The sequence below is a fragment of the Bos javanicus genome, chromosome 2 (genome assembly GCF_032452875.1).
Source record: "Bos javanicus breed banteng chromosome 2, ARS-OSU_banteng_1.0, whole genome shotgun sequence".
Classification (NCBI taxonomy): Eukaryota; Metazoa; Chordata; class Mammalia; order Artiodactyla; family Bovidae; genus Bos; species Bos javanicus.
In genome coordinates this window covers 69663576-69688960 of record NC_083869.1, presented here as the reverse complement: position 1 = coordinate 69688960, position 25385 = coordinate 69663576, and the positions used below count along the sequence as shown (strand labels likewise).

At 45.5% G+C, this 25385-nt stretch overlaps 1 protein-coding gene across 2 annotated transcripts in view; it reads left to right on the top strand.

Moving 5' to 3' along the window:
• CCDC93 (coiled-coil domain containing 93) overlaps nt 1–25385 on the top strand; it is a 103376-nt gene that overhangs the window by 65489 nt on the left and 12502 nt on the right. For both annotated transcript variants that reach the window (XM_061439679.1, XM_061439675.1), the window contains 9 exons: nt 2974–3036; nt 12279–12352; nt 13181–13262; nt 14414–14485; nt 15749–15802; nt 17398–17460; nt 20153–20261; nt 22239–22321; nt 24531–24568. In XM_061439679.1, the coding sequence (XP_061295663.1) occupies nt 2974–3036; nt 12279–12352; nt 13181–13262; nt 14414–14485; nt 15749–15802; nt 17398–17460; nt 20153–20261; nt 22239–22321; nt 24531–24568 (638 nt within the window). The remainder of the gene's footprint in view (nt 1–2973; nt 3037–12278; nt 12353–13180; nt 13263–14413; nt 14486–15748; nt 15803–17397; nt 17461–20152; nt 20262–22238; nt 22322–24530; nt 24569–25385) is intronic.

Genomic DNA, 25385 nt, shown 5'->3' with positions numbered 1-25385 from the left:
AATAAACCAGCTACTATGAAACTGTATGAAGATAAAAATGAGACTCTCCTGGTACTCGTCCAGTCCTGCTCCTTAAAGCAACCCACTTTTCTAGGCTTTGCAAGCTCTTAAATCTGCTCATTCAGCTGGGGAAGGCGGGTTGTTTGGTTATAAAAACTGAGTTTGGTTTTCATTTATTTTATCACATATATCTCTCAGATATAGTAATGGCTAAAAAGGACTTTTTTAAGAGTAATTACAAAGTATTTTTCATAATTAACTCATTCAGTTCTCGTAATATCCTTATGAAGGAGATACTATTATTATTCTCATTTACAAGGAACCTGAGACACAGAGACGTGAAGTAGTCTTGCCTGTGGTCACACAGCTTGTTAGCGGTGGAGCCAAGACCGGAGCATGTAGATCTACCTCGTTCTTTCTGATGCTGCCTAGTGTGACGTAGTATATATGTGTTATGGCTTATTTAACCTGTTCCTCTATTCATGAGGGTTTTTTCCCAGGATTTTTTTCCCAGTTGTAAGTTTATGCTATGATGAACGTCTTTGTACAGTCATCTTTGTGCAAATATATAAATATTTCTGTAAAATGGATTTTAGGAAGTGGAACTGCTGGATCAAAAAATATATGCATTTTCAGTTTTTCTAGAAACTGTCAAATTATTCACCAATTATTTTACTAGTTTACACTTCTACACGTAATAGTATGTGAGAAAATCCAGACCCTTTAAATCCAAGATGATCTGTAAGGTCATGTAGATCGAAGGCAACTGGGATACCCCTGCAGCCTTAGTGATGGGAGCCACAGAGCGAGTCTTAGGCCACAGAGAAGTGGGAGGAGGAGTACAATAAGGGAAGGAATGAAGAACATCTCATGGTCCAACAGGGGATATGCTGTAAAGGCAGAGAACAGGAAGGCAGCTAGTAGCTAACTGACAAGAAACCTGAGATTGAGGAAGGAGGACCCAAAGGTGGTGTTAACCAGTGGGCTAAGTGTTGGGGGGTCAGTATAGGGGTTCATGATAAATAAGAGGATGGAGGTGGCAGAATCATGGAAGACTCCAGCAAGACAAAAACTTAGCTAAGCTACTGGGACAGTACCTGTTAGAGAAAAGATGAAGGAAGCTCTTATTAGTTTAGTTAATTAAAGAGAAGAGAAGAATCTTCCCTTTCTTAGCAAGTTCCTACTTCCCTGCCAGGATCCAGCCCTCATGGGTCTTTGTTGGTGAAGCCTTCCTTGATGAGCAAGCTGACTCTTTCCTTGGCTTCCCCAGGCCTGTCTCTGGCCAAGCTCTTCTTATACTTTAATCCTCAGCTTACTGGTTTAGCAACTTGAGGGGCAAGGTTTGTGCTGTGTTCTTTGTCTTCTACCGTACACCTCATTTGAGCAGAACCTTGGGTAAATGTCAGATGGGTGGGTGGGTACAGGGTTGGGAGTTGGTGCAGGAAGGTGGGTGAAACAGGTGGGAAATGGCAGGATCTCTTCCTGGAGCTTCAAGAGTTAAACCATTAGGATTTCAAGAGAAAAACAAACTTCCTCCAGAAATACTCTCATCCACCAGTGATACAGATAGTTTAGTAGGAGTCCTTATTGCACAGATGGCTCCCTTTGCAAAGGGAGAGGCCAAAGCTCCCAGCTTCCCCTGCCTTTATCTCTCCTGCCCTCTGCTTGTGATGGCTTCCTGAGAGGCCTGGCTGGAAATGCATCAGTCATGAAGACGGGTAACTCGAAGCACGATTTAGGAGTAATGATAGTGTAGGTGGTTTAATTCTAACTACATCTGTAGATGATGTAATTCTAATAGGTCGCTTACAGGCTCAAACATGGGCCAAGTTGAAAGTTCCCTGAAAATCCTGTGGGTAAGACTCCTTGCTCTATCTTCTGGGGCCTGGGTTCAATCTCGGGTTGGGGAACTAATAGTCTCACAGGCGGCATGGCGTGGCCAGTAAATAAATGAATATATATTTTTTAATGGGATGAGTTATTCTGAAATAATTGTTGAGACATAAGATATAATTTCTCATTGTTAATTTGTATGCAAGTAACAACTGAAGTGTTTGATGAGTCTAACTGGTTTTCTACCACATCCCCTTTTCAAAAGTAGAAATGTACAAACCCTTTGAGCTTTGAATAGAATGTTTTCAGATATCTGTAAAAGTTCATAGACAGCATGGGATACACCTTTTTTGGTAAAGAAAAGGGAAATGACATTTTTGAGATATAAGTTTATGATCGTGTGATTTTGAGCAGTAAATGTAATTCACCTTCTTTCTCTTCATTGAAGTCCTGACTCCTTTCTCCAATCTGACATTATTTGCCTTCCTGTCAGATTTTATGCTAGGGCTTCCCAGGTGGCACAGTGGTAAAGAATCCCCCTGCCAATGCAGGATACATGAGAGAGGCGGATTCAATCTCTGGGTTGAGAAAATCCCCTGAAGTATGAAATGGTAACTCGCTCCAATATTCTTGCCTGGGATATCCCACGGACGGAGGAGCCTGGTGGGCTACAGTTCATGGGGTTGCAAAGAGTCACACACTGAGCAACTGAGCATGCACACACAAATTCTATGTTAGATTCTTGAGTGCAATTTGTATCCTATGAACCAGCATGTTCATTAACTGAATTGATTGTAGCCATATAGTAAACTCAGACCTGAATTTGAATCTAAGCTTTATCGGTTATCAACTATGAAATTTTAATGATTTACCCCTTCTGAATCTTTACTTTCTCATTTGTTAAATAAGAATAATGTCTTCTTCCATTGAATGTAAGAATTCATTGTTAGGATTCATGCAGAATACCTGGTACATCACCTGACACATGGTTGGTGCTAATTGAATCTAAAATGTCCACATTTGCTCAGCTTAAATCTTTTTGAGCTCCCATTTTCTCATCTGTCAAACATGGATACTGCCAGTATCTGTGCTGTTGTGAGGATCAAATGAGAGCAGATGTCTTTTATCTTTCATTTACAGCTTCAGGCAAGTCATACTGACCTACAAGCCAAATACGAAGGAAAAAAGAAAACCCTGACAGAGGTGAGCAGATTTCCTTCCTCCATGGGTCTTGTTGGGAATTGTTTGACCTGCACTACTAACGGGACACTCACATCATCAGTCCGTGTGGAGGGGTCACGGTCTCTTTCTCAGGGCTCAGGTCCATCTGGACAAAGGGCAGTCACACAGTAGCATGTCTCGAGCCATGTTTATCCATGCTACCATGTTCTAAACCATCAGGGTCTTGGGTGGAGGGGAAGATTGCCGTGAGCTGCAGAAAAGCTTCCTGAGGACAGAGGGCCTAACAAGCAGGGTGGCCATGTGAAAGAACACAGAAGATCATTCATAGTAAATGACTCCTGCTCCCCAAGCCACAGGCTGGAGAAAGTACCAGAACACTGGATTCCTTGAGAGTGAGAAGGTCTCTTTTTGTAAAATGACACAACTACAGAGGGTATAATTTGTTGTTCAGAATTGCCAGTGATCTCCTGGTAGAATGGGGGAGGGAGTTTCTGGAGGAAAATGGGGTTGTATGTCTGTTTTGACCCCATGATCCATTTCCTAACCCAGATTGCAATGGTGCTGTCCTCCATCAGCATCACAGCATAGCTTACCCACCACTTCCAATTACCTAGGAAACCAGGTGAGAAAAGCAAATACACAAGATGCCAGCTCTGGCATGAGGGGAGTTTAGGTCTTTCTATTTCTGTCCCTGTTTCTATGGAAAGCTAGTCCTCATCCGGGTCTGAAAAGCTCTCCTCCCTGTGACTTTGGTGCTCAGGCAACAGCTATCCCTGTGAGGTCCCCACCTAGTACTTTCTGGACCATGTGGAAACAGGACTGATCTTCAGAGACATTTCTGAAGCTAAGACAGTCCCTATTTTTTTTATGTTTTTAATTTCGTATGAATTTGCACTTTTAAAATGGTAGTTTCTCTAGCAGTATGCACCACTTAGTTCCCTGACTTATTATAAACCTGACAAAGCTTTGTGATTCTGACCTGGACTGGCCTCTTCAGTTATTGTCAGAATGTTTGAGAAGGCAGGCATGAGGATAACAAATTAGAGGAGTTTTTAAAAATTCTTTCTAAAGATGCCCGTGTTGCATTTGGACACATCCGCTTTCTTTACACTGTTCTGTGATTCCATTCCTTTCGGATTAGATGGGAAGCTCCTTGGTGGAACCCCTCCTGCTGTCTTCCTGTGCACACTCCCCAGTCCTGGCTTAAAGGATGCCAAGTCATAGACCCATCTTTGTATAACAGTCTGGAAAACATTCAAGGCAGAACATCTTGATAAAATCCTAAGTGGCTGTCAAGTCACTTTTGGTACAAAAGACTGAATCAAATATTTTTTGAGCTTTAGTTTCCAAGCTCTTCCAAGACTCCAAGGTCTCAGTATTTCTCTTTACCTTCTAAGGTCTCATGGCTCAGGCTGGGGGCAGAGCGATGGTTTCTGCTGAGTCAGAGATCTCCATTGTATTCCTGTGCACTGGCTTTTGGAACTCAAGTAAAGGCCCTTTCATTTTGGGTGAAATTCCTCTTGGTAGATTGGATCTAGGCTGGTCTCTGGAGAGAGATCAAGCCATGAGCCTTTGGAGTGGGAGTGCTGACTCCAAGACCCTAGACAACCAGAGAACTAACCCTAGGGAGTATCAGATAATGAGAACTCACACAAAGGAAACCGCTTGAATACAAGACCCAGCGTTACCCAACCACCAGTAGCACCATGTGCAGGACGCCTCATCTAAGCAACAAACAAAACAAAAATACAAACCCAATCATCAGCAGACAGGATTACTACCTCACTCAGCCTTGCCCATCAGAGGGAAAACAAACAAAAACTCAGCATAAATCACACCTATACAAAGCTTACACAAACCACTGGATCAACCTTAGGAGGGCAGAAACCAAAAGGAAGAAAGAATTCAAGCCTGGGAAAAGAAGCCCTCCAACACTATCAGTTACATATACACAATGGAGTATTAACTCAGCCATTAAAAAGAAAACATTTGAATCAGTTCTAATGAGGTGGATGAAACTGGAGCCAATTATACAGAGTGAAGTAAGCCAGAAGGAAAAACACCAATACAGTATACTAACGCATATATATGGAATTTAGAAAGATGGTAACAATAACCCTGTGTACGAGACAGCAGAAGAGACACTGATGTATAGAACAGTCTTATGGACTCTATGGGAGTGGGAGAGGGTGGGAAAATTTGGGAGAATGGCATTGAAACATGTAAAATATCATGTATGAAACGAGATGCCAGTCCAGGTTCGATGCACGATACTGGATGCTTGGGGCTAGTGCACTGGGACGACCCAGAGGGATGGGATGGGGAGGGAGGAGGGAGGAGGGTTCAGCATGGGGAACACATGTATACCTGTGGCGGATTCATTTTGATATTTGGCAAAACTAATACAATTATGTAAAGTTTAAAAAAAAATAAAATTAAAAAAAAAAATGAAAAGGCAGAGAAATACTACACAAATGAAGGAACAAACTAGAAACACAGAAGTCCAAATAAATGAAGAGGAAATAGGCAAACTACCTGAAAAAGAATTCCTAGTAATGATAGTAAAGATGATCTAAAACCTTGAAAACAAAATGGGGAAAATTCAAGAATCAATTAACAAAAACAGAGAAGAATTAAAGAATAAACATGCAGAGACAAACAACATAATTACTGAAATTAAAAATACTCTAGAAGGAATCAATAACAGACTATCTGAAGCAGAAAAACAAATCATTGAGCTGGAAGATAAAATGGTGGAAATAACTTCTGAAGAGCAGAATAAAATAAAAAGAATGAAAAGAACTGAGGATAGTCTCAGAGACCTCTGGGACAATATCAAACGCACCAACATTCGAATTGTAGGGGTCCCAGAAGAAGAAGAGAAAAAGAAAGGGTATGAGAAAGTTTTTGAAGAGATTATAGTTGAAAATTTCCCTAACATGGAAAAGGAAATAGTCAAGTCCAAGAGGCACAAAGAGTCCCATACAGGATAAACCCAAGGAGAAACACGCCAAGACACGTACTAATCAAACTAACAAAGACTAAACACAAAGAAAAAAATACAAGGGAAACCCCATATGCTTAATAGCTGATCTTTCAGCAGAAACTCTGCAGGCCAGAAGGGAATGGCAGGATATATTTAAAGTATTGAAAGGGAAACATCTACAGTCAAGCTGACAGTACCCAGCAAGGATATCGTTCAAGCAAAATTGATGGAGAAATAAAAAGCTTTTCAGATGAGCAAAAGTTAAGATAATTCAGTACCACCAAACCAGCTTTACAACAAATGTTAAACGGACTTATATAGTTAAAAAATACAAGGGAAGAAAAAAGATCTACACCATGATCAAGTTGGGTTTACTCCAGGAATGCAAGGATTCTTCAATATATGCAAATCAGTCAGTGTGATGTGTGTATGTGTGTTAGTTGCGTAGTCGTGTCTGACTCTTTGCAACCCCATAGACCATAGCCCACCAGGCCCCTCTGTCCATGGGATTGTCCCAGCAAGAACACTGGAGTGAGTTGCCATTTCCTTCCCAAAAGGAACTATAGAAAGAAAGAAAGTGAAGTCGCTCAGTCGTGTCCAACTCTTTGCGACCCCATGGACTGTAGCCTACCAGGCTCCTCCAACCATGGAATTTTCCAGGCAGGAGTACTGGAGTGGGTTGCCATTTCCTTCTCCACAATCAATGTGATACACTATATTAACAATTTGAAAGATAGAAACCATATGATAATATCAATAGAGGCAGAAAAACCCTTTGACAAAATTTAGCACCCATTTATGATTAAAACTCTTTAAAAAATGGGCATAGAAGGAACCTACCTCAACATAGTAAAGGCCATATATGATAAGCCTACAGCAAACATTATTCTCAATGGTGAAAAACTGAAAGCATTCCCCCTAAGATCAAGAACAAGACAAGGGTGTCCACTTTCACCACTATTATGCAACATAGTTCTGGAAGTCCTAGCAACAGTAATCAGAGAAGAAAAAGAAATAAAAGGAATCCAGATTGGAAAAGAAGAAGTAAACCTCTCATTGTTTGCAGATGACATGATATTATATATAGAAAACCCTAAAGATAGTATCAGAAAATTACTAGAGCTAATCAGTGAGTTTAGCAAAGTTGCAGGATACAAAATCAATACACAGAAACCACTTTCATTTCTATATACTAGCAATGAAAAATCAGAAAGAGAAATTAAGGAGTCCATCCCATTCACCATTGCAACAGAAAGAATAAAGTATCTAGGAATAAACTTATCTAAGGAGACAAAAGAACTGTACACAGAAAATTATAAGACACTAATGAAAAAAATTAAAAATGACATAAATAGATGGAGAGATATTCCATGTTCCTGGGTAGGAAGAATCAATATTGTGAAAATAACATATTACCAAATGCAATCTACAGATTCAGTGCTACCACTATCAAATTACCAAAGGCATTTTTCACAGAACTAGAACAAAAAATTTCACAATTTGTATAGAAACACAAAATATCCCAAATAGCCAAAGCAGTCTTGAGAAAGAAGAATGGAGCTGGAGGAATCAACCTTCCTGAATTCAGATTATACTACAAAGCTACAGTCATCAAGACAGTATGATACTGGCACAAAACAGAAATACAGACCAATGGAACAAGATAGAAAACCCAGAAATAAACCCATGCACCTATGGGTACCTCGTTTTTTACAAAGTCGCTCAGGCGTGTCTGACTCGTTGTAACCCCATGAACTGCAGCACGCCAGGCCTCCTTGTCTATCACCAACTCCTGGAGCTTACCCAAACTCATGTCCATTGAGTCATTGATACCATCTAAAGGGAATGGCAAACCACTTCAGTATTCTTGCCTTGAGAACCCCATGAACAGTATGAAAAGGCAAAATGATAGGATACTGAAAGGAAAAGACTCTGATGCTGGGAGGGATTAGGGGCAGGAGGAGAAGGGGACGACAGAGGATGAGATGGCTGGATGGCATCACTGACTCAATGGATGTGAGTCTGAGTGAACTCCAGGAGTTGGTGATAGACAGGGAGGCCTGGTGTGCTGCGACTTATGGGGTTGCAAAGAGTTAGACACTACTGAGCGACTGAACTGAACCATCTCATCCTCTGTCGTCCCCTTCTCCTCCTGCCTTCAATCTTTCCCAACATCAGGGTCTTTTCAAATGAGTCAGCTCTTCACATCAGGTGGCCAAAGTTTCAGCTTCAACATCAGTCCTTCCAATGAACACCCAGGACTGATCTCCTTTAGGATGGACTGGTTGGATCTCCTTGCAGTCCAAGGGACTCTCAAGAGTCTTCTCCAACACCACAGTTCAAAAGCATCAATTCTTCGGTGCTCAGCTTTCTTTATAGTCCAACTCTCACATCCATACATGACTACTGGAAAAACCATAGCTTTGACTAGATGGATCGTTGTTGACAAAGTACTGTCTCTGTTTTTAATATGCTGTCTAGGTTGGTCATAACTTTCCTTCCAAGGAGCAAGCATCTTTTAATTTCATGGCCACAGTCACCATCTGCAGTGATTTTGGAGTCCCCAAAAATAAAGTCAGGACTTCCCTGGTGGCTCAGAGGTTAAAGCATCTGCCTGGAATGCGGGAGACCCTGGTTCAGTCCCTGGGTTGGGAAGATCCCCTAGAGAAGGAAATGGCAACCCACTCCAGTACTCTTGCCTGGAGAATCCCGTGGAGGGAGGAGCCTGGTAGGCTACAGTCCATGGGGTCGCAAAGAGTCGGACTCGACTGAGCAACTTCACTCAAAAGTAAAGTCAGCCACTCTTTCCACTGTTTCCTCATTTATTTCCCATGAAGTGATGGGACCAGATGCCATGATCTTTGTTTTCTGAATGTTGAGCTTTAGGCCAACTTTTTCACTCTTCTCTTTCACTTTCATCAAGAGGCTCTTTAGTTCTTCACTTTCTGCCTAAGGGTGGTGTCATCTGCATATCTAAGGTTATCAATATTTCTCCCGGCAATCTTGATTCCAGCTTGTGCTTCCTCCAGCCCAGCATTTCTCATGATGTACTTGCATATAAATTAAATAAGCAGGGTAAGAATATACAGTCTTGACGTACTCCTTTTCCTATTTGGAACCAGTCTGTTGTTCCATGTCCAGTTCTAACTGTTGCTTCCTGACCTGCGTATAGGTTTCTCAAGAGGCAGGTCAGGTGGTCTGGTATTCCCATCTCTTTCAGAATTTTCCACAGTTTATTGTGATCCACACAGTCAGAGGCTTTGGCATAGTCAATAAAGCAGAAATAGATGTTTTTCTGGAGCTCTCTTGTGAAACTAGGCCATGCCATGTGGGGCCACCCAAGATGGACAGGTCATGGTGGAGAGTTCTGACAAAATGTGGTGTACTGGAGAAGGGAATGGCAAACTACTTCAGTATTTTTGCCTTGAGAACCCCATGAACAGTATGAAAACCACCATATGACCCTCAATCCCACTCGTAGGCATATACCCTAAGGAAACCAAAATTGATAAAGACACATGTATTCCACTGTTCACTGCAGCACTATTTACAATAGCTGGAACATGGAATCCTCCTAGATGCCCATCAACAGATGAACGGATAAAGAAGTTGTGGTACATATACACAATGGAATATTACTCATCCACAGAAAGGAACGCATTTGAGTCAGTTCTGATGAGGTGAATGAACCTAGAACCTGTTGTACAGAGTGAAGTGAGTCAGAAAGAGAAATACTGTATTCTAACACATATATACAAATCTAGAATAATGGTACTGAAGAATTTATTCTCAGGGCAGCAGTGGAGAAACAGACATAGAGAATAGACTTACGGACATGGGGAGAGGAGAGGAGAGGGTGAGATGTGTGGAAAGAGTAATGTGGAAACTTACATTACCATATGTAAAATAGATAGCCAATAGGAATTTCCTGTATGGCTCAGGAAACTCAAACAGGGGCTCTGTGTGAATCTAGATAGATGGCATGGGGCAGGAGATGGGAGGGAGGTTCAAAATGGAGGGGCTATAGGTATACCTATGACTCATTCATGTTGAGGTTTGACAGAAAACAGAATTCTGTAAAGCAATTATCCTTCAATAAAAAAATATTTTTTGAATCCTTGCATGTGCTAGAAAGGTAGAAGTTTCAAATTAATAATAGGAGATACTCTCCCTATCCTCACATGATAATTGCAGCCAACATTGCGATGTGCTGGCTGTGCTGTGGGCACATCATTTGTGTTATCACTGAATCGTCCTGTCAACCCTGGCAGCACACCGTTAATATCCCTGCTGTGCTGTTGGAGAAACTGAGGCAGAAAGGCCATGCAGATTCCAGTGCTGGAGACCTGGCACCATGACCTCTCAGGGAGCTTACTATCTAGTCAGGCAGTCAAACTAATTCTTATCTAGGAAAATGGGAGGCTGTGCTGAACAATGTAGGAAGAAGCCTGATTTAGTCAAAAAACTGAAGACCGGGACCCTGAATCAGTAATGAGCTCTGCCTTTGGGCCTCAGTCTCCTTATCTGTTCACGACAAGGACTGGGCACATGAGCACTCTGAGCCCTTTCCTGCCAGTGCGCCAGGTTTTACCTCTTCAGCAAAACCTAGCGGCCCTGGAAAACAGGAAAGACCTGCCGTCCCTGGAATACAGGAAAGTAAAGCAGGGTGTGGAAGGTAGAGGGTGGGTGGCAGCCCTGACGTGTGGGGGAGGCGCTGCAGGCCCCTGCAGCAGTGGAGGGCCCCTTCTAGCCTGTGTGCTTTCTAATTCCAGCAGTCACAACTTTAATTTCTTATGTGGAGGTTGATTCTTTTTTTATATATGGAAGATCCTCTCCAGCCTAAGGGCATTGACTGTGTCTGAAGTTTTCCTTGATCTACAGACTGTCCCTTCAGATCAGAATTCATTTGTTGAGTTGATACCTTTTTTACAGTTTTGTCTTTCTTAAAATACGTGATAATTGTTAATGATGTGCTTATTTGTGATTCTGAAATTTTCTGTTATCAGCTGTGTGGATTCTGTATTCATTTTATGCAGCATGCTCCACATAACTATTTTGGAAGGGGGGCCCTATTGTTTGGTGGGATCAGCCAGTGTAACTGATATTTGGGGTCAGGACACTGTCCCTCCTCCTGAGTCTTGCCAGCTCTCTGGGAGCTGCCTGCCTCTGGGACTCCTGCGCCAGCTCTTGGGTTAAGGGAAGCAGGCTTCACTGCACAGCCCACTGGCTGCTCCTGACACAGACCCCAGTCCTGCCGCCCAGTTCTTCCCACGCCTGCCAGATCCACACGGTGGTCCTCCACTGGCCGGTCTTACCTGCTACCATCTTTCTTGTCCCCAAGGTGCCTGCTCCTGTCATCAAACAGAATCACCTGAACTTCCCAGGACTTGAGAAAGAAGGACTTGCTGCCACTTGTTCTCAGCTAGAACTCTTGGAAGTTCTTTAACTTTTTCTTTTAATAGGTAGCACATTCACATAGTTCAAAATTCAAAAAGTACAAAGGGTGTCCCCCTGTAACCCAAGCAGCTACTCTATCTAGAGGGTAACCAATCACTTGTGAATCTTTTCAGAAAATTTTTGTGCATATACAAATAACGTGTGGGTTCTTTAATGCATGTGTATACAAGATGTATACATGTATACCTTCCTTGATGCACATTGGAGTAATGGTTTTATGTGTTTTCTTCAACTTCTACAGTAAATGTTAGAGATCATCATAAAAGAACTGTTTATTCTTTTTTAATAGCAGCTTAATAGTCTATTGTATGGTAGATCTACACAGCTTAAAAATTAAAATCTGAGTTTCCTTAAAGTTTGCTTTTTAAAGTCTCCAGTGACTCAGATAAAGAACATGGAGTTTTTCAAGATAGGAGATTTAACCCTGCCCCTGTGAGTAGCCCCAATGGTGGTATCCTGAGATTGAAACCCAGGTCTGTCTCTCATAGCTGCTGCTTTTATTTACTTCTTCCCACTGAGAGGCACCTGCTGTCAGCATTACTTTGGCTTTCCACCCACTTGCTGCTGTGATTTAAAGGTATTGCCAAGGTTTCTTTTACTCACAACCTGTGTCAGGATGGCTGTGGTTTTGATGTTTCTGTGCTGTCCCTCCAGCCCCATCCTGTTCCCCTTGTCCACCTGTTTTCTCAATGTACGGCCATGTCCAGTGGGCTGGGCCACCTGTCCAGAGAGGGCGCAGATGTGGGCCAGGAAGGAGAATGGAAGCCCTCGCCTCCTGTCCTGGCAAGTCTCCAGCAACGTGCCTCCTTCTCTCCCATAGCTCAAGGGTCACAGTGAGAAACTGGACAAAGAGCAGACAGCTCTCGAGAAGATAGAGGCCAAAGCTGATCCGAGGTAGGAGATCTCAACACGTGGTATTTATTTTCCCTGTGAGTGTGGCTGGTGGTTAGAGAATGGGGCTGAGGAGCCCAGGTCATGGCTGCTGGCACTGTTCTGCCGGTTACTTCACCGCTGATCCTGATCCGGGGCTGCCTTCTTCCTCTTCCTCCCACTTCCCCCTGGGTCAGGAGCAGCTATGTTTTGTATTTTGTTTTGTCTGTTTTCTCGTTTTTAAAAAGTAAGTAATACATGCAAGATTCAGAAAGACATACACTGAACAGTCTTCTCCCGCCCCTGCCCCCAGCTACCCAGTCCTCCTCCCTTGGAGTCAACCATGGTTACCAGGTTTTAACAGCACTGATCTTACCCTGTCCTTCAAGAATGAAAATGTTCTGTTTTTGCCAAGACGCTGGGTTTTGGGTTGGTTTTTTTTTTTTTTAATTAATTGTCTTTAGACAATTTAAATTAAATAAAAGCATTTACATTTAAAATTTTAAATGGGAATTAAAATTCCGATTCTGTCTGTGCTCTGAGTCTTAAGTAGTTGGTATCATTAAAAATATACAGTAATCTCAAAACACATTGATGTTTCTGCAGTTGATATTTTAATTCTATATTCTGTGACATTTGTTTGAATGTGACCCGATGGACTCAGTTTATAGATGAATAATAATGTCTGTTAAATGGTGGTCATTATCATTGGTGGGCAGCCTATTAGACACTCTTGGGAGAGACAAAGGAAATTAAGAAAAAAGTTCCTTTTTTTCTGGGGTCTTGGTTTTAAACTGTGATTCATAAAATCATAGTGATTTGTTGAAGTCAGTTGTTTTTTGGTCTTTTCAGCATCCTGCAGAACTTGAGAGCCCTTGTAGCCATGAATGAAAATCTGAAAAGTCAGGAACAGGAGTTTAAAGCACATTGTCGAGTAAGTGTTGCTTGGTGTCATCAGATGTTAACAAAGATTCTCATACAATCTCCTGCTTTCCCTCCCCTTGTGCTGCTGGGGGTCCTATCCAGGTGTGATAGGAAGAGGAGGTTCACCAGGCAGGTATGTGGTAGTGTGCACGAGGAGTAAGGTGCTATGATGTGATCAGAGGACACCAGGAATGACTTGGATGAGTAACTCTGTGTGCCAAACCCCAAACTGAGAGCACAGTCTAACAGTGTTTTCTAATTTACAAATGTATTTAAAGGAAAAGTCTACAAAAGGAGTAGTATCTTAAGAAACTAGGGCTGCCCTAAAATCCTAACATGTCTCTGTGTCACTTGGTCCAATAGTGGGAGTGATGTGTGCACAGGTGACATGTGGGAGACAGGAAAAGAGGGCTGAGTTCTGTGCATCTAGGGGGAGAGAGGCTCCTGTGGTGTAGGAGCCCTCTAGAAGCTATATCTGACTTAAGCAGATGAGGGTGACAAGTGCAGGAGGGCTGGATGAGGCAGGGCTCCAGGCTGGAAGGTCCCAGGAAAGGTGGAGAAGAGCTGAAAAAGAGAAGGAGGCTTGGGACTGACTCTAAGCCACTCATTCATCCCATGTCCCAGTGATTACTGCGAGCCTCACCTGCCTTTAGGGAAGAAAGACCCCTTCTGACTGAGATACTGCTGCCTCTACCCTCCTAAGAAGACGTTCCCAGGCTGAAAATCAGGGGCCTGGGGGGCTAGTTCTTTATGGACTTCTTGTCCCCACATAAACTCACAAATGTGAAAATAAGACTCTGCTGCTGCTGCTTCTGCTAAGTCGCCTCAGTCGTGTCCGACTCTGTGCGACCCCATAGACGGCAGCCCAACAGGCTCCCCCTTCCCTGGGATTCTCCAGGCAAGAACACTGGAGTGGGTTGCTATTTCCTTCTCCAATGCATGAAAGTGAAAAGTGAAAGTGAAGTCGCTCAGTGGTGTCTGACTCTTTTCGACCCATGGACTGCAGCCTACCAGGCTCCTCCGTCCATGGGATTTTCCAGGCAAGAGTACTGGAGTGGGGTGCCATCACCTTCTCCGAAATAAGACTCTAGATCAAGGTAAATCATTACATCGAGTTACTAGCCTGTCCAGATCTTGTAAATGTTCATATTACTTTTAAAGGAGGAGATGGCACGGCTGCAGCAGGAAATCGAAAGCCTGAAGGCTGAGAGGGCGCCAGGCAGAGATGAAAAGGTACGGGCTGTGGAGGGGTGCTCCAGACTGCTGGGGGCTTTGTGACGTCCACCACGAAAGGGTTTCTAGAGGACTCCCCAGCAGAGTCTGGTGCTGAAAGGGACCAGACTTTTCCTCAGCCTTGTCCTCTGAACACTCATTTCTCAAGTGGTTTTTGTCAATATGTGTCCCTGAACTTTGTCTTTTTTTTGTGGGTTAAAGCAGCTCTGAGTGTGGACAGCAGCAAGCCCGGGGCACGCGTTAGCCGGTTTACAAGCCCGGCTGCCCCTCCCTCAGGGATGGATGTTTCTGGGAACTCCTGAGCTCTGGTCCCATTTGTCCCATTTACCTCTCGACTGTGTGCCAGTTTGCTGGTTTCACCCTGCACTCCTGCCCCGGGACATGGATGCTGCGGAGAGCAGCTCACTCGAGATGTGAGGTCGGGGCTCTGGTCACCTGGGAGCATACCTGGCTCAGAACACATCCCACTGGCTCTCTGAACAGAGGCCTTGATCTTCCGAGGAACTGGTGTGGACAAGGATGGAAAATAAAGTGTTTCTCTCACCAAATGAGACTGAAGGGATCACTGGTTTGTTTTCCCTTCTCATACTCCATGCAAAGCTTCTTTGCTGAGGCTCTCTGTGCTTAGGTCAGGGTATGGCCTCAGACCTCATTGACTGTACTACCCCCTTGCTTGGGGAAATGGGGAACTCGGGGCTCAGGGAAGGGAGGGGACTGTCCAAGCAGCCAGGGCCTTCTGCCAGGGCTGGGCGTGGGCCTGTATGGACACTGCCCCGCTCATCAGGGAGACAGGCCACAGAGGTGCTGCCTCCCTATCGTGACAGGTTCTGTCACTTCAGCCACAGCCATGAGGACTGGTGCAGCAACAGCAGAGTATGGCTGGGCAGTGGGTGGTGAATTGGGACCACCCCATAGTGGGACCACCCCAACTTTCCAGTTGTTTCCAAGACTGAAACTCTGAGTTCAGCTCAGCCAGCCTCTGGGTTTGTATAGAATTCAGACTTTAAGGGCGGCATTTCTCTTCTTAGCCATCACACCTTGCTAGAGAGATTGACTCGCATTCAGGAACAGAGTTTAGCTTGTTAATGTGACTTATGGACATTTCAGAACAGTTTAAAATCTAGGGCTCATGTACGGGCTGTTCCCTGTTCAGACATGATCAGCAAACTGGCGGCCCACCCTTTCCTACTTCTGGACCCTCAGCTTCTTTCCTCAGAGATGATGTTTTCTTTTTTTTGTTTTTTTCACTTTTCCTCATTGTAGACCCTCTCTGGGGGAGAGTCACATGGTGCCTTAACCTCTGCGATGACGCACAATGTAAGTACCTGCCCATTCTCAGGACCAGTACTGTCCCCTGTGGGCATGGTGACCAGCTTTGTGTCTTCAATAGCTTCTCACACCGCTTTCCATCATCTCTGTGGCCACCTCCTCGTCTGCGGGCTCTCAGGGCCTGGCTCCATCTTGCACACCTGCCCCTCAGGTGGAGCACAGCTTCCCTGTGGACAGCCCTGAGGCCCTGCACCTGGCCCAGGCATTCCATCTCCACCCTGGCCTCTGAGCTGGGAAGGGGAAAGCCCTGTAAGGGCCGCACCTGCCAGGCTGTTTAAGGGACGGGCAGTGCACAGGGAGAAAGCTCTGTCTATGGTCCTGCGTTCCGAGGTCAGGGAGTGTTAAAGGGCCACTAGTGAATATTGTCAACCTTTTGGGCCAGTTCCACTCTGGTCCTCAGAGTCAATATATAAGTGAAAGGACATAGCTATGTTCCAATAAAACTTTATTTATGGAACTAGGCACAGAGGGAGGTTCAGGGGGGAGGGGATATGTGTATACTTGTGGCTGATTCATGTTGAGGTTTGACAGAAAACAACAAAATTCTGTGGAGCAGTTGTCCTTCAATGAAAAAATTAATAAATTAAAAAAAAAAAAACTAGGCACAGGCAAATTTGGCTCAAGGGCTGTTGGATTTAGCCGTTGGGCTGTGGTTTGCCAACCCCTGTTCTGAGTTAAAGGAGTGCTTCCAGGAGAAAGGAACAGAAAAGGAAGAGGAGGAGGAAGGGAAACAGAGGAAAGCCTCTACCATTCACCTCCTTTAGGTTCCTCTTCCCTTCGTGCCCTCAGAGGCTCCCAGAGAGGGAACTTTAGGACTCCCACAGTGAAGGCTGTTGGGGTGTGCCTGCAGCTGAGCCCCATGGAGGAGCTGGTGGGGGTGTGTGTGTGTAAAAACACAGAGGGAGAGGGGCACCTCTGACGCCTTTGTAGCTTCCTCTAGCACAGTGAGCCATCCAGCCACATCTCTTACCTCACTGGGTTCAGTGAGGGGCTGGTTTCTGTCTTTTAATACTGTCCAGAAGGCCTTTCTGCAGTGGTGGAAGTGTTCTCGATCTGTGCTCTATCCAATATGATGGCCAGTAGCTGTGTATGGTTGCTGAGCATCTGAAGGTTGGCTAGGACAATTGAGAAATTGAATATTTTTCAATTTTAGATAATATGAATTTAAATAGCCACATGTGCCTGGTGGCATCACATTGGACATTGCAGCTCTAAACAGAAACTTAAGCAAGCCAGCATCACCTAATACAGCAACATAGAACTGCAGGCCCTTTAAATATCAGCTATCTCCTCCTCATGGTTTTTTTGTTAAGGGAAGGAAGGGCACGTGGATTTGGGGGATCCTTCACTTAAGAACCCTGGATTCAGCCTGGGTCCCAGAAGAAGAAAGAGTTGTTACAAAGTGATGTGAAAGAGTGTCAAGGGTCTCACAGGATGAGGACTCAACACTGAACTCAGCCATCTCAAAAAAGAAATTTGGAGCCTCACAGTGAAGGAGATATATAAAAACTGTTCAACTTCAAAAGATTTCATCAAAAAAATAAAAATTTGCAGATAATTGTGGGGGTTTTTTCCAATTTCAGGAAGACCTAGACAGACGGTATAACATGGAGAAAGAGAAACTTTACAAGATCCGTCTACTACAGGTGAGTAAAAGCAAGCTGATATATCCATCTGACTAGCTTTGCATGTCCTATAGCAGAACAAGAGCATCTCAGTATCTAAGAGCCAGAGAGACTCAGTTATAAGGCTACTATTTGCTCTTCTGTCTGGAGTGTAACTCTGGATTGAGGTGTTGGTTATAACACCTCACACTGGTCTGTTATTTCACCAACATCTCACTTGACTTGATCATCACCTTTGCTGGAGAGTAGCTGTCAGCCTCATTTTCTGTATGAAGAAATTGACTCAAATCTGTTAAGTGCAAGCCTCTAGAAAGTGCTGGAGGCAGGATTCAAGGTTCTTGTCAAGTACTTTTCTTCAAAAATTAAGTGCCCATTTTAGCTGTTAGTTGATAACCTGGGGTGGTCAGGGGGTATATTGGGGCAGTGGGGCGGGGGGTGGGGTGGTGGTGAGAAGGCTATCAGATATGGGAAAGTAAGCTTCAGAGTTGGCTTTAAATTCATGTAGAGTCAAAATTGTATTGTAAAATCTCTTCCGTTGCCTGATTCTGGCTCATGGACACTTAAAAGCCAAGAGTTAACTTGTGTTGCACTTTGACTCGGAACTTCTCTCTGCTCTCTGGGAAAGGAATGCCAGGTTCTGGTGGGAGTAGCCAAGGGGCTGCAGGCGTCAGTGCTGAAGCCTGGGCCACAGCTGGCTCAATGAGGGTGAATGGAAGTAAACTGATGGCCGAGAGGCTGAGCAGCTGTATCCATGGAACTTGGGATGGATTAGAGAAAATAGCAGAGTCAAAGATGGTGGAGAATTTCCAACTTGGGCATTAGCATGGATCGTTGTGTTATTCATTGAGAAAAAGTCTAAAGGAGAAAGGATAGGGCTGAAGGGAATGGGATGGTGAAGGGAAATGTTCATGAAATCTCTGTGGGGCTTTTAAAGGTTAGGGTACTCCACCAAGTAGGAATAATCTGGGCTGGAGGTCTGGGGGTCAGCGCTGTGTAGGTGGTAATCGGGGCTGTAAAGAGGGGAAGAAGGACTCCACCAGTGAGGCTTGAGACCAAGCAGGCAGCTCAAGACCCAGGGAAAACAGGAGTCTGAAGTCTCCTGGCAGCTGAGCAGAGGGCTCAGTGGAAAGAAGGTTCAGTGTTGCCAGAATTCAAGAGAGCTGGAGGCTGAGAATTGCCACAGGTGCACAGAGAAGGTCTGTGTGACCTTGGCCAGAGTATTTCCAGTGGATGTTTGGAGCAGCCAGCAGCAGTGGGTTGAAGGGGAGGGGAGTCAAGATGTCAGAGCCACTTGAGTACTTGGTTTTGTGGTTTCCTTTTTTCTTTCTTTGTTTTCTGGCTGTCCTGGGTCTTCATGGTGGTGCATGGGCTCTAGTTGCAGTTCAAGGGCTTGGTTGCCCCACAGCTTGTGGGTCTTAGTTCCCCAACCAGGAATCAAAGCCACATCCCTTGTATTGGAAGGTGGATTCTCTGGGCCACAGAGAAGTCCTTGATCAGAGTTTAAGGAAGGGCCTTAAAGGGATGAGGGACTTCAGCATATTTAAATGCCAGTAAAAAGAAACCAGTAGAAAAGGAGAGGTTAAAGATGCAGTGAAAAGAATGAATGATTGTATCTATAGATTCCTGGAGGGGGGGGTGGGTGGGGAAGCATAGGCGTCAGAGCCCAAGCACCTATGGGGAATATAGCCTTGGCCAAAAGGAGAAATAGATCTGTCCCTCTACTCTAGCTCAAGCCACAGACCTGATTTTGGTTTGGTCACCAGAGCTGATAGTGGGTTTTGCACTGGGAAGGGTTTTGCATGCAAATGAGTTAGAGGTCCCCATCTGCCACTGTGATAAAGTAGCTGGGAGAGGGAGGGACAGGGAGGCTCAGGAGAGGGCAGCATTGAGACTGTGAATGTGTCAGGGAGCTGGACAGCTTTCTCCAGTGCTGCCCACAGGAAACTCCCCACCTCGGAGCCCGAGATCTCCCCTGCACCCTCACAGCTCTGCCTCCCAGATGCAATCAGGAGAAGTTAGACTAATAGAGCCCAGTTCATTTCATGGGAGGGGGCAAATGCCAGAAAGATGCTTTAGGAGCTTTTCAGGCATGCTCAGGGATTTGGAAGTTGTATGGAGCAGCAGGGTGGCATCAGTCTCTCGTCATCTGGGAAGAGCTTCTGGTCCCCACCTGGCTCTGGGGAATCAGCTGCTCCAGAGGCCTTGGGGGTCTGGTGGGCTGGCCGGGGGTACCATCCCATTCAGAATCTTCCTTCTGGACCTGTTAATTTGATGCCTCCTGTGGCTCCAGTTTAGGGGCTTCTCAGGTGATGCTAGTGGTAAAGAACCCGTCTGCCAGTGCAGGAGACTCAGAGATGCGGGTTCGATTCCTGGCTTGGGAAGATCCCCTAGAGGAGGGCATGGCAACCCACTCCAGTAGTCTTGCCTGGAGAATCCCAAGGATAGAGGAGTCTGGGGGGATACAGTCCACAGGGTTGCAAAGAGTCAGACACAGCTGAAGCAACTTAGCACACACGTACACTGGTGGCTCCAGTTCACAGCCACGCCTTCTCTCCGGGTTGCCAGGTGGGAGTCAGAGTCAGAGCCAGCTGGTGGTGTGTGCCTGCATTCCAGGGCTGGTTTGCAGGCACAGGGTGAGTGGGGGCAATATTTTGTGCGAACAAATAAGGCCTTTCATCAAATAGTGTTGTCTCCCCATCTCTTTTGCATTTAGGCTCGAAGAAATCGAGAAATAGCAATTTTGCATCGCAAGATTGATGAAGTGCCCAGCCGAGCCGAGCTAATACAGTATCAGAAGAGGTTTATTGAACTCTACCGCCAGAGTAGGTGCATCGACCACACACTCTCCTGAGGCTGGCCCTGGGAGGGGCAGGGGACGAGGGGCTCTGACCCACTGTAGCGTGGTGTTGCTGTCCATGGAAGCCAGCCCTGGAAAGGGCTTTAGCTCATCATCAGGCCTACTCATTCCACGTAGCCCAGAATCCCAGGCACAGCACTGTGGAGCCCTGGCTCCCTCTCCCTGGACAAATGGCTTAAGCTGATTGAGCTCTTGGAATAATGCTTTCAGCCCACCCTCATCCGCATCAGCCATCGGGCTCCACTTTCCAACTTCACATGGAACTTTGTGACCCCAGCACCTCTAGATCAGTCCTCACTCGTTGTCCTTCTTCTCTGTGAACCTTCTTCTCATGTGATCCTTGCCTTTAACAGCATCGTGTTCATTCAAGTCTGGGTATCCCTCAACCTAAATCAGGGATCACGTCTCATCAGGTTCAGAGTGACCCTCAAAGCTGTCACTGCCTTTTTCTTCGCAGTGCTTCTGCCATATCTCTTCTTCTTTGTATCATAACCCAGTAACCATTCACTGGTCTGCAGCTGCTTCTCTGAATCCCTCTCATCCACCCATCCAGTTGTATCACTTCTCTCCTGTGACAAACCCTCACAAGCTCCCTAGATTGGAGGAAAGCTCTCTCATTCTATCCAGGATCCTCCCCAGTCTAGGTGGCCTGCCAGGGGGCCTCTTTCCTGCTCTCAGCCCTCTTCCTCCCCAGTCCACACACTGCTGTTCAGCACACCATGAACTTTGACATCCTAGGCCTTGACTCCTCCTGTTACCTGCACCTGGACCCTTTCTCCATTCTGTTAGACAAAGCCCTTCAAGGACCTCCTCACTTACCCTCAGTAAACAGGACCTAGACCGTCACCCCTTCCTTAGGCTCCACTCTTGCTTGTCTCCTGGGTACCTCAGACTTGGCAGGTACAAGACTTCGCCTCCCTCCCATCTTTCTCCTCACTCACTGTGATTGCTCTTGAGCCCAGCTAGACCCCCATCTTCTCTGACTCATGATGCTCTGCCAATTCTGTTTCTGAATAGTATCATGTCTGTTTCTTCTGGAGTCCTGCTGTAGCTGCCTTCTCCTCACTCCTGCCTGAAGAGCTCTTTCTCACATAAGTTTCATCATTTTACACTCTTGCTTTAAAAGCCTTAATATGTCATAGCTCCCCATAACTGGATGGACAGTCTTCAGAATCCTGATCAGAGTCCTGCCTCGTCTGGGCCAGCTGGGCCTCTGCAGTCCCTGTGTCCCTCACCCCTGTGAGCTGATCTGCAGGTCCAGGAGGCCAGGGCCCTCAGTTCCCACTTGGGAAACTCCCAGGCTTCTCTAAAGTACACCCAGTTTTCCCTTGATATGTTGACCTCTCAGCCATCCTTCCTAGTTCTAGCTGGAGCACTGTCCCTACTCAGAGCATACGTGCTTCCTTTTATGTTTTACCCCCCACCCAGATGTTTTAGTCCTCACATTTAATTCAGATGATCAGGGTAGGTGTCAACAATGGCAGTTTCTCAGCAGAAAATAGTTTCTTCCCTAAGTTAAATCTTTCCCCTTAAGCACAGGGTTTACAAAAGTGAGCCGACTATGGCTCCTGCTCATGAGGAGCCTGGAAAGGGAGGGAGCCACACAGACAGGAAGAGCTGGCATGGGGCTGCTTCATCCCTGCCCCCTTTCTCCTGGGACCCTCACTTGGAAGAATTCAGAGAAATGCCCCATCCTGCACGCTGGCAGGGAGCTTCCTCTAGCTCCTGTCCTGGCAGGGCTGTCATGGCTGCCACATGCTGCCAGCCTGCAGCAGCCCCACACACACGGCCTCTGTGCACCATGGATGGGGCTTACGCGCAAATGAAAGTGAGCGCCAGCCCGGCAGGTCCCAGTCCTGCAGCATCTCAGCAGGGAGAGGGCACTTGGGATCATTGACATATTTTCTCACCCATGTGCTTGCTGATTTCTCTGCATTTACAGTTTCGGCAGTGCATAAAGAAACCAAGCAGTTCTTCACTTTATATAATACCCTGGATGACAAAAAGGTTTATTTGGAAAAAGAGGTAAGAGCCTTTATAGAAAGAAGATAACATAGACGAGTGTGTGTCATGTGCCCAGTTCTGGGTACAAGGTCAGAAAGTGCACGATTCCTCGGGGCTGTCACCGTGCAGAGTGGGCAGCGGTTGTATGGTGCCCTGCGAGAGGCACCATCCTGAAAAGAAACATCCTGGAAGCACAAGAGGTGCATATGGAGAAAGGCCTGGAGTTGGTGAAAGTTGAGTTTGAGCTTTAAATGAAGGAAGGAACCAACTAAAGGAAATGGGGAAGGTGGGCCGTCAGACCTGACCTGGGGAAATGGCTGTTTAGTCATCAGCGTCAGACAGAGGCATGAACTGAAAGAACTGCTTTCAATTGTACAGTCGAGAGCAGGAGTGGCAGGGGTGACCGTGAGCAGCTGCTCCATATTGCTCCGACTCTCACTCAGGTCAGATCTGCTGGTGATTCGGAGCTCTCTCCGTGGAAAGCAGCGGCTCGGGGCGGGTGTGCAGCTGTATTCAGAAACAAGCAGTGGCGTCTTCACAGCTGCAGCATGCAGCACAGGGTGGTGGCGGGGGTGGGCGCTCTGGAGTCATTGGGTTTGGGTTTTAGTCTTACCTCCTCACCCTCACCACATATCCTACAGTGATATAGAATGAATGAGACAGTGTCCCTGAAGTTCCTAGCACACAGTGATATGTATTAGTTCCTGCCTACCCCTCACCTTGAGGGTGACAGAATCTTTTTTTATTTCGTTATCATCCTACAACCTGCACTAATTACCACTTTAATAAGAATACTATTACAGATGTATCTTTTACCTGAACCCAAATGGAAGCTCCTGTGGCTATTGTTATCTTGACTACCTATTTTTTATTTTGGGTTTTTTTTTTTTTTAATTGAAGGATAATTACTTTACAATATTGTGTTGGTTTCTGCCATTCATCAGCATAGTCAGCCATAGGTGGACATGAGTCCCCTCCTTCTTGACCCTCCCTCCCACCTCCCACTCCATCCCACCCCTCTAGGTTGTTCCATAGCCCCAGTTTGAGTTCCCTGTTGACTACCTATTTTTGTCAGTCAAACCAGATCAATCTCTCTCCTCTAAGAGGCACTCCTTGAGGAGGGGTTGGGTTCTGTTTTCTCTGTATCCATGGCCTTGCACAGTGATAGACACATAACAAACATTTGATCAGTGTTTGAACAGATGAGTCCATTGTGGGGATTTTCATCAGACCTGGGGGATCGCTCTGCTGCACACCCTGACTTGGGGGTCTTCCCACCTGGTAAGGGGAAGACTTGTCCCCTAACTCAGGGTCAGGCCAGCTCCTTGTGAGAAAACCTTAAACCCCATTGACTTCCCTTCATTAGCAGTGTTTAAGGTTATTGCATTCCTTTAGGCGTATGCAGGGTGGTGGTGGCTTTTTAATTCCAAGCCATATTAATGCAGTTAGAACTTTTCATTTGGGTAATTTGTACATTTTATTCCAAGTCTATTTATACTTGTGATATTTTAGCTTTCAACATGCTTGTGGAGTCGAGGACAAGAATATCATCTCCATGTTTCAGAGTGTGAGCCTGAGTCCAAGTATAATAAATGCTTAGTTTGGGCTCACAAGCAAGGTCAGTGACAGAGCTGGAAAGACAACCTAGGTTTCTAAACTCCAGACTCAGAGCCCTGCCCTGGGCTGTCATCAGGGCAGATAAAGGGTCTTGTGTGCAGGCCATGGCATTTCCATGGGGGAGGGACCTTGAATGGGGCACGTACCTGTGGAGGCTCTCAGAGCTGCCTGGCAGCAGACACATTGGCAGAAACTCTGTGGGAAGGAGTAGGGTGGGCACAGTGTTCTCACCTTCCCGCCCCCACTGACTCTCCACTGGGCTGATGGCCCTGAAAATGAAATTCAGTGTTTGGTGAGATCGAAAGGACAGTGGTGCAGCTTCCCCAAGGAGCCCTGATGTTGGCCTAGATGTGCCTCAGCGGGGGTTTAGGTCCCATCACAGAGCCCTCCTCCTATGCTACCAAGGTCATGCTTGTTACAGCTGGAGGCTCTGGGGAAACTGTGAGGCTGAGAACACATTGCTCTTGTCTTTGTGTTACTTTTCATCTGCATGAACAAGGTGTGTTCCTTGCAGAAGCACTATCCAGAGACAGGCGCCAGGCTTTCAGTGGCTGGGGTGGCACAGGCATCTTTCGGCCTTTGCTTATTGTTCTTGTTCTTCCTTCCTCCCCAGATCAGCCTGCTGAACTCCATTCATGAGAACTTCTCACAGTAAGTGCTGTCCGTTCTCTTCCAGTCAGTATCCGTGTGCCCTACACGGCGTCCGCTCACCTCCGTTTTGCAGCAAGGCTCAGTGCCCAGGCTGAGATTCTTACACTTCCACCCCTGTTGCTGTATGCAGATGTATCTTGGTTTATGCAGACCTTGAGTTCTTACAAAAACATAGTGATATTACAGCAAATTTTAAAAACATCAAGGAACAGCTTAGGGGGGAAGTTAGCTTTCAAATAATTTGACTATGCCTAACTGCTATAATGTCTTTGTAGCTTACTTTTGTCCTACTAAGATTAGATTAATAACATTTGTTTTTGCAAACATAGAGATGCTTTAAAATTTAGATAATGAGGGAATTCCCTGGCCTTCCAGTCGTTAGGACTCCGCTCTTTCACCATGGAGGGCCTGGATTCAATCATTGGTTAGAGAAAAAAGTAAATTAAAAAATAAAATATAGGTAATAAAATAATCTATATTTTTTTTAAATAGTTTTCAAATTTGGTGGTAGATTTTAAGTCATGTGCATACTCTAAATTACTGTGTTCAAATATAAATATTTTCTCTAAAAACTGAAGAGCAAAGCCCACCTCTACTCAAATCATACCAGCCCTCAAAGATGACCATTCCCTTGTCTGCCATCCAGGCAGCCCCAGGCTAATTGTCTGTCCCGAAGACTTCATCCAGGCAGCCCAGGCTGGCTGTCTGTCCAGAAGACTTCCTCTCTTACCAGCATGGACTCTGCTATGACCAGCAGCTAAGATCTTAATGGATTACAAGCTCTGGACTTCAAGTTTCACTTCTAATTGAAAACAAA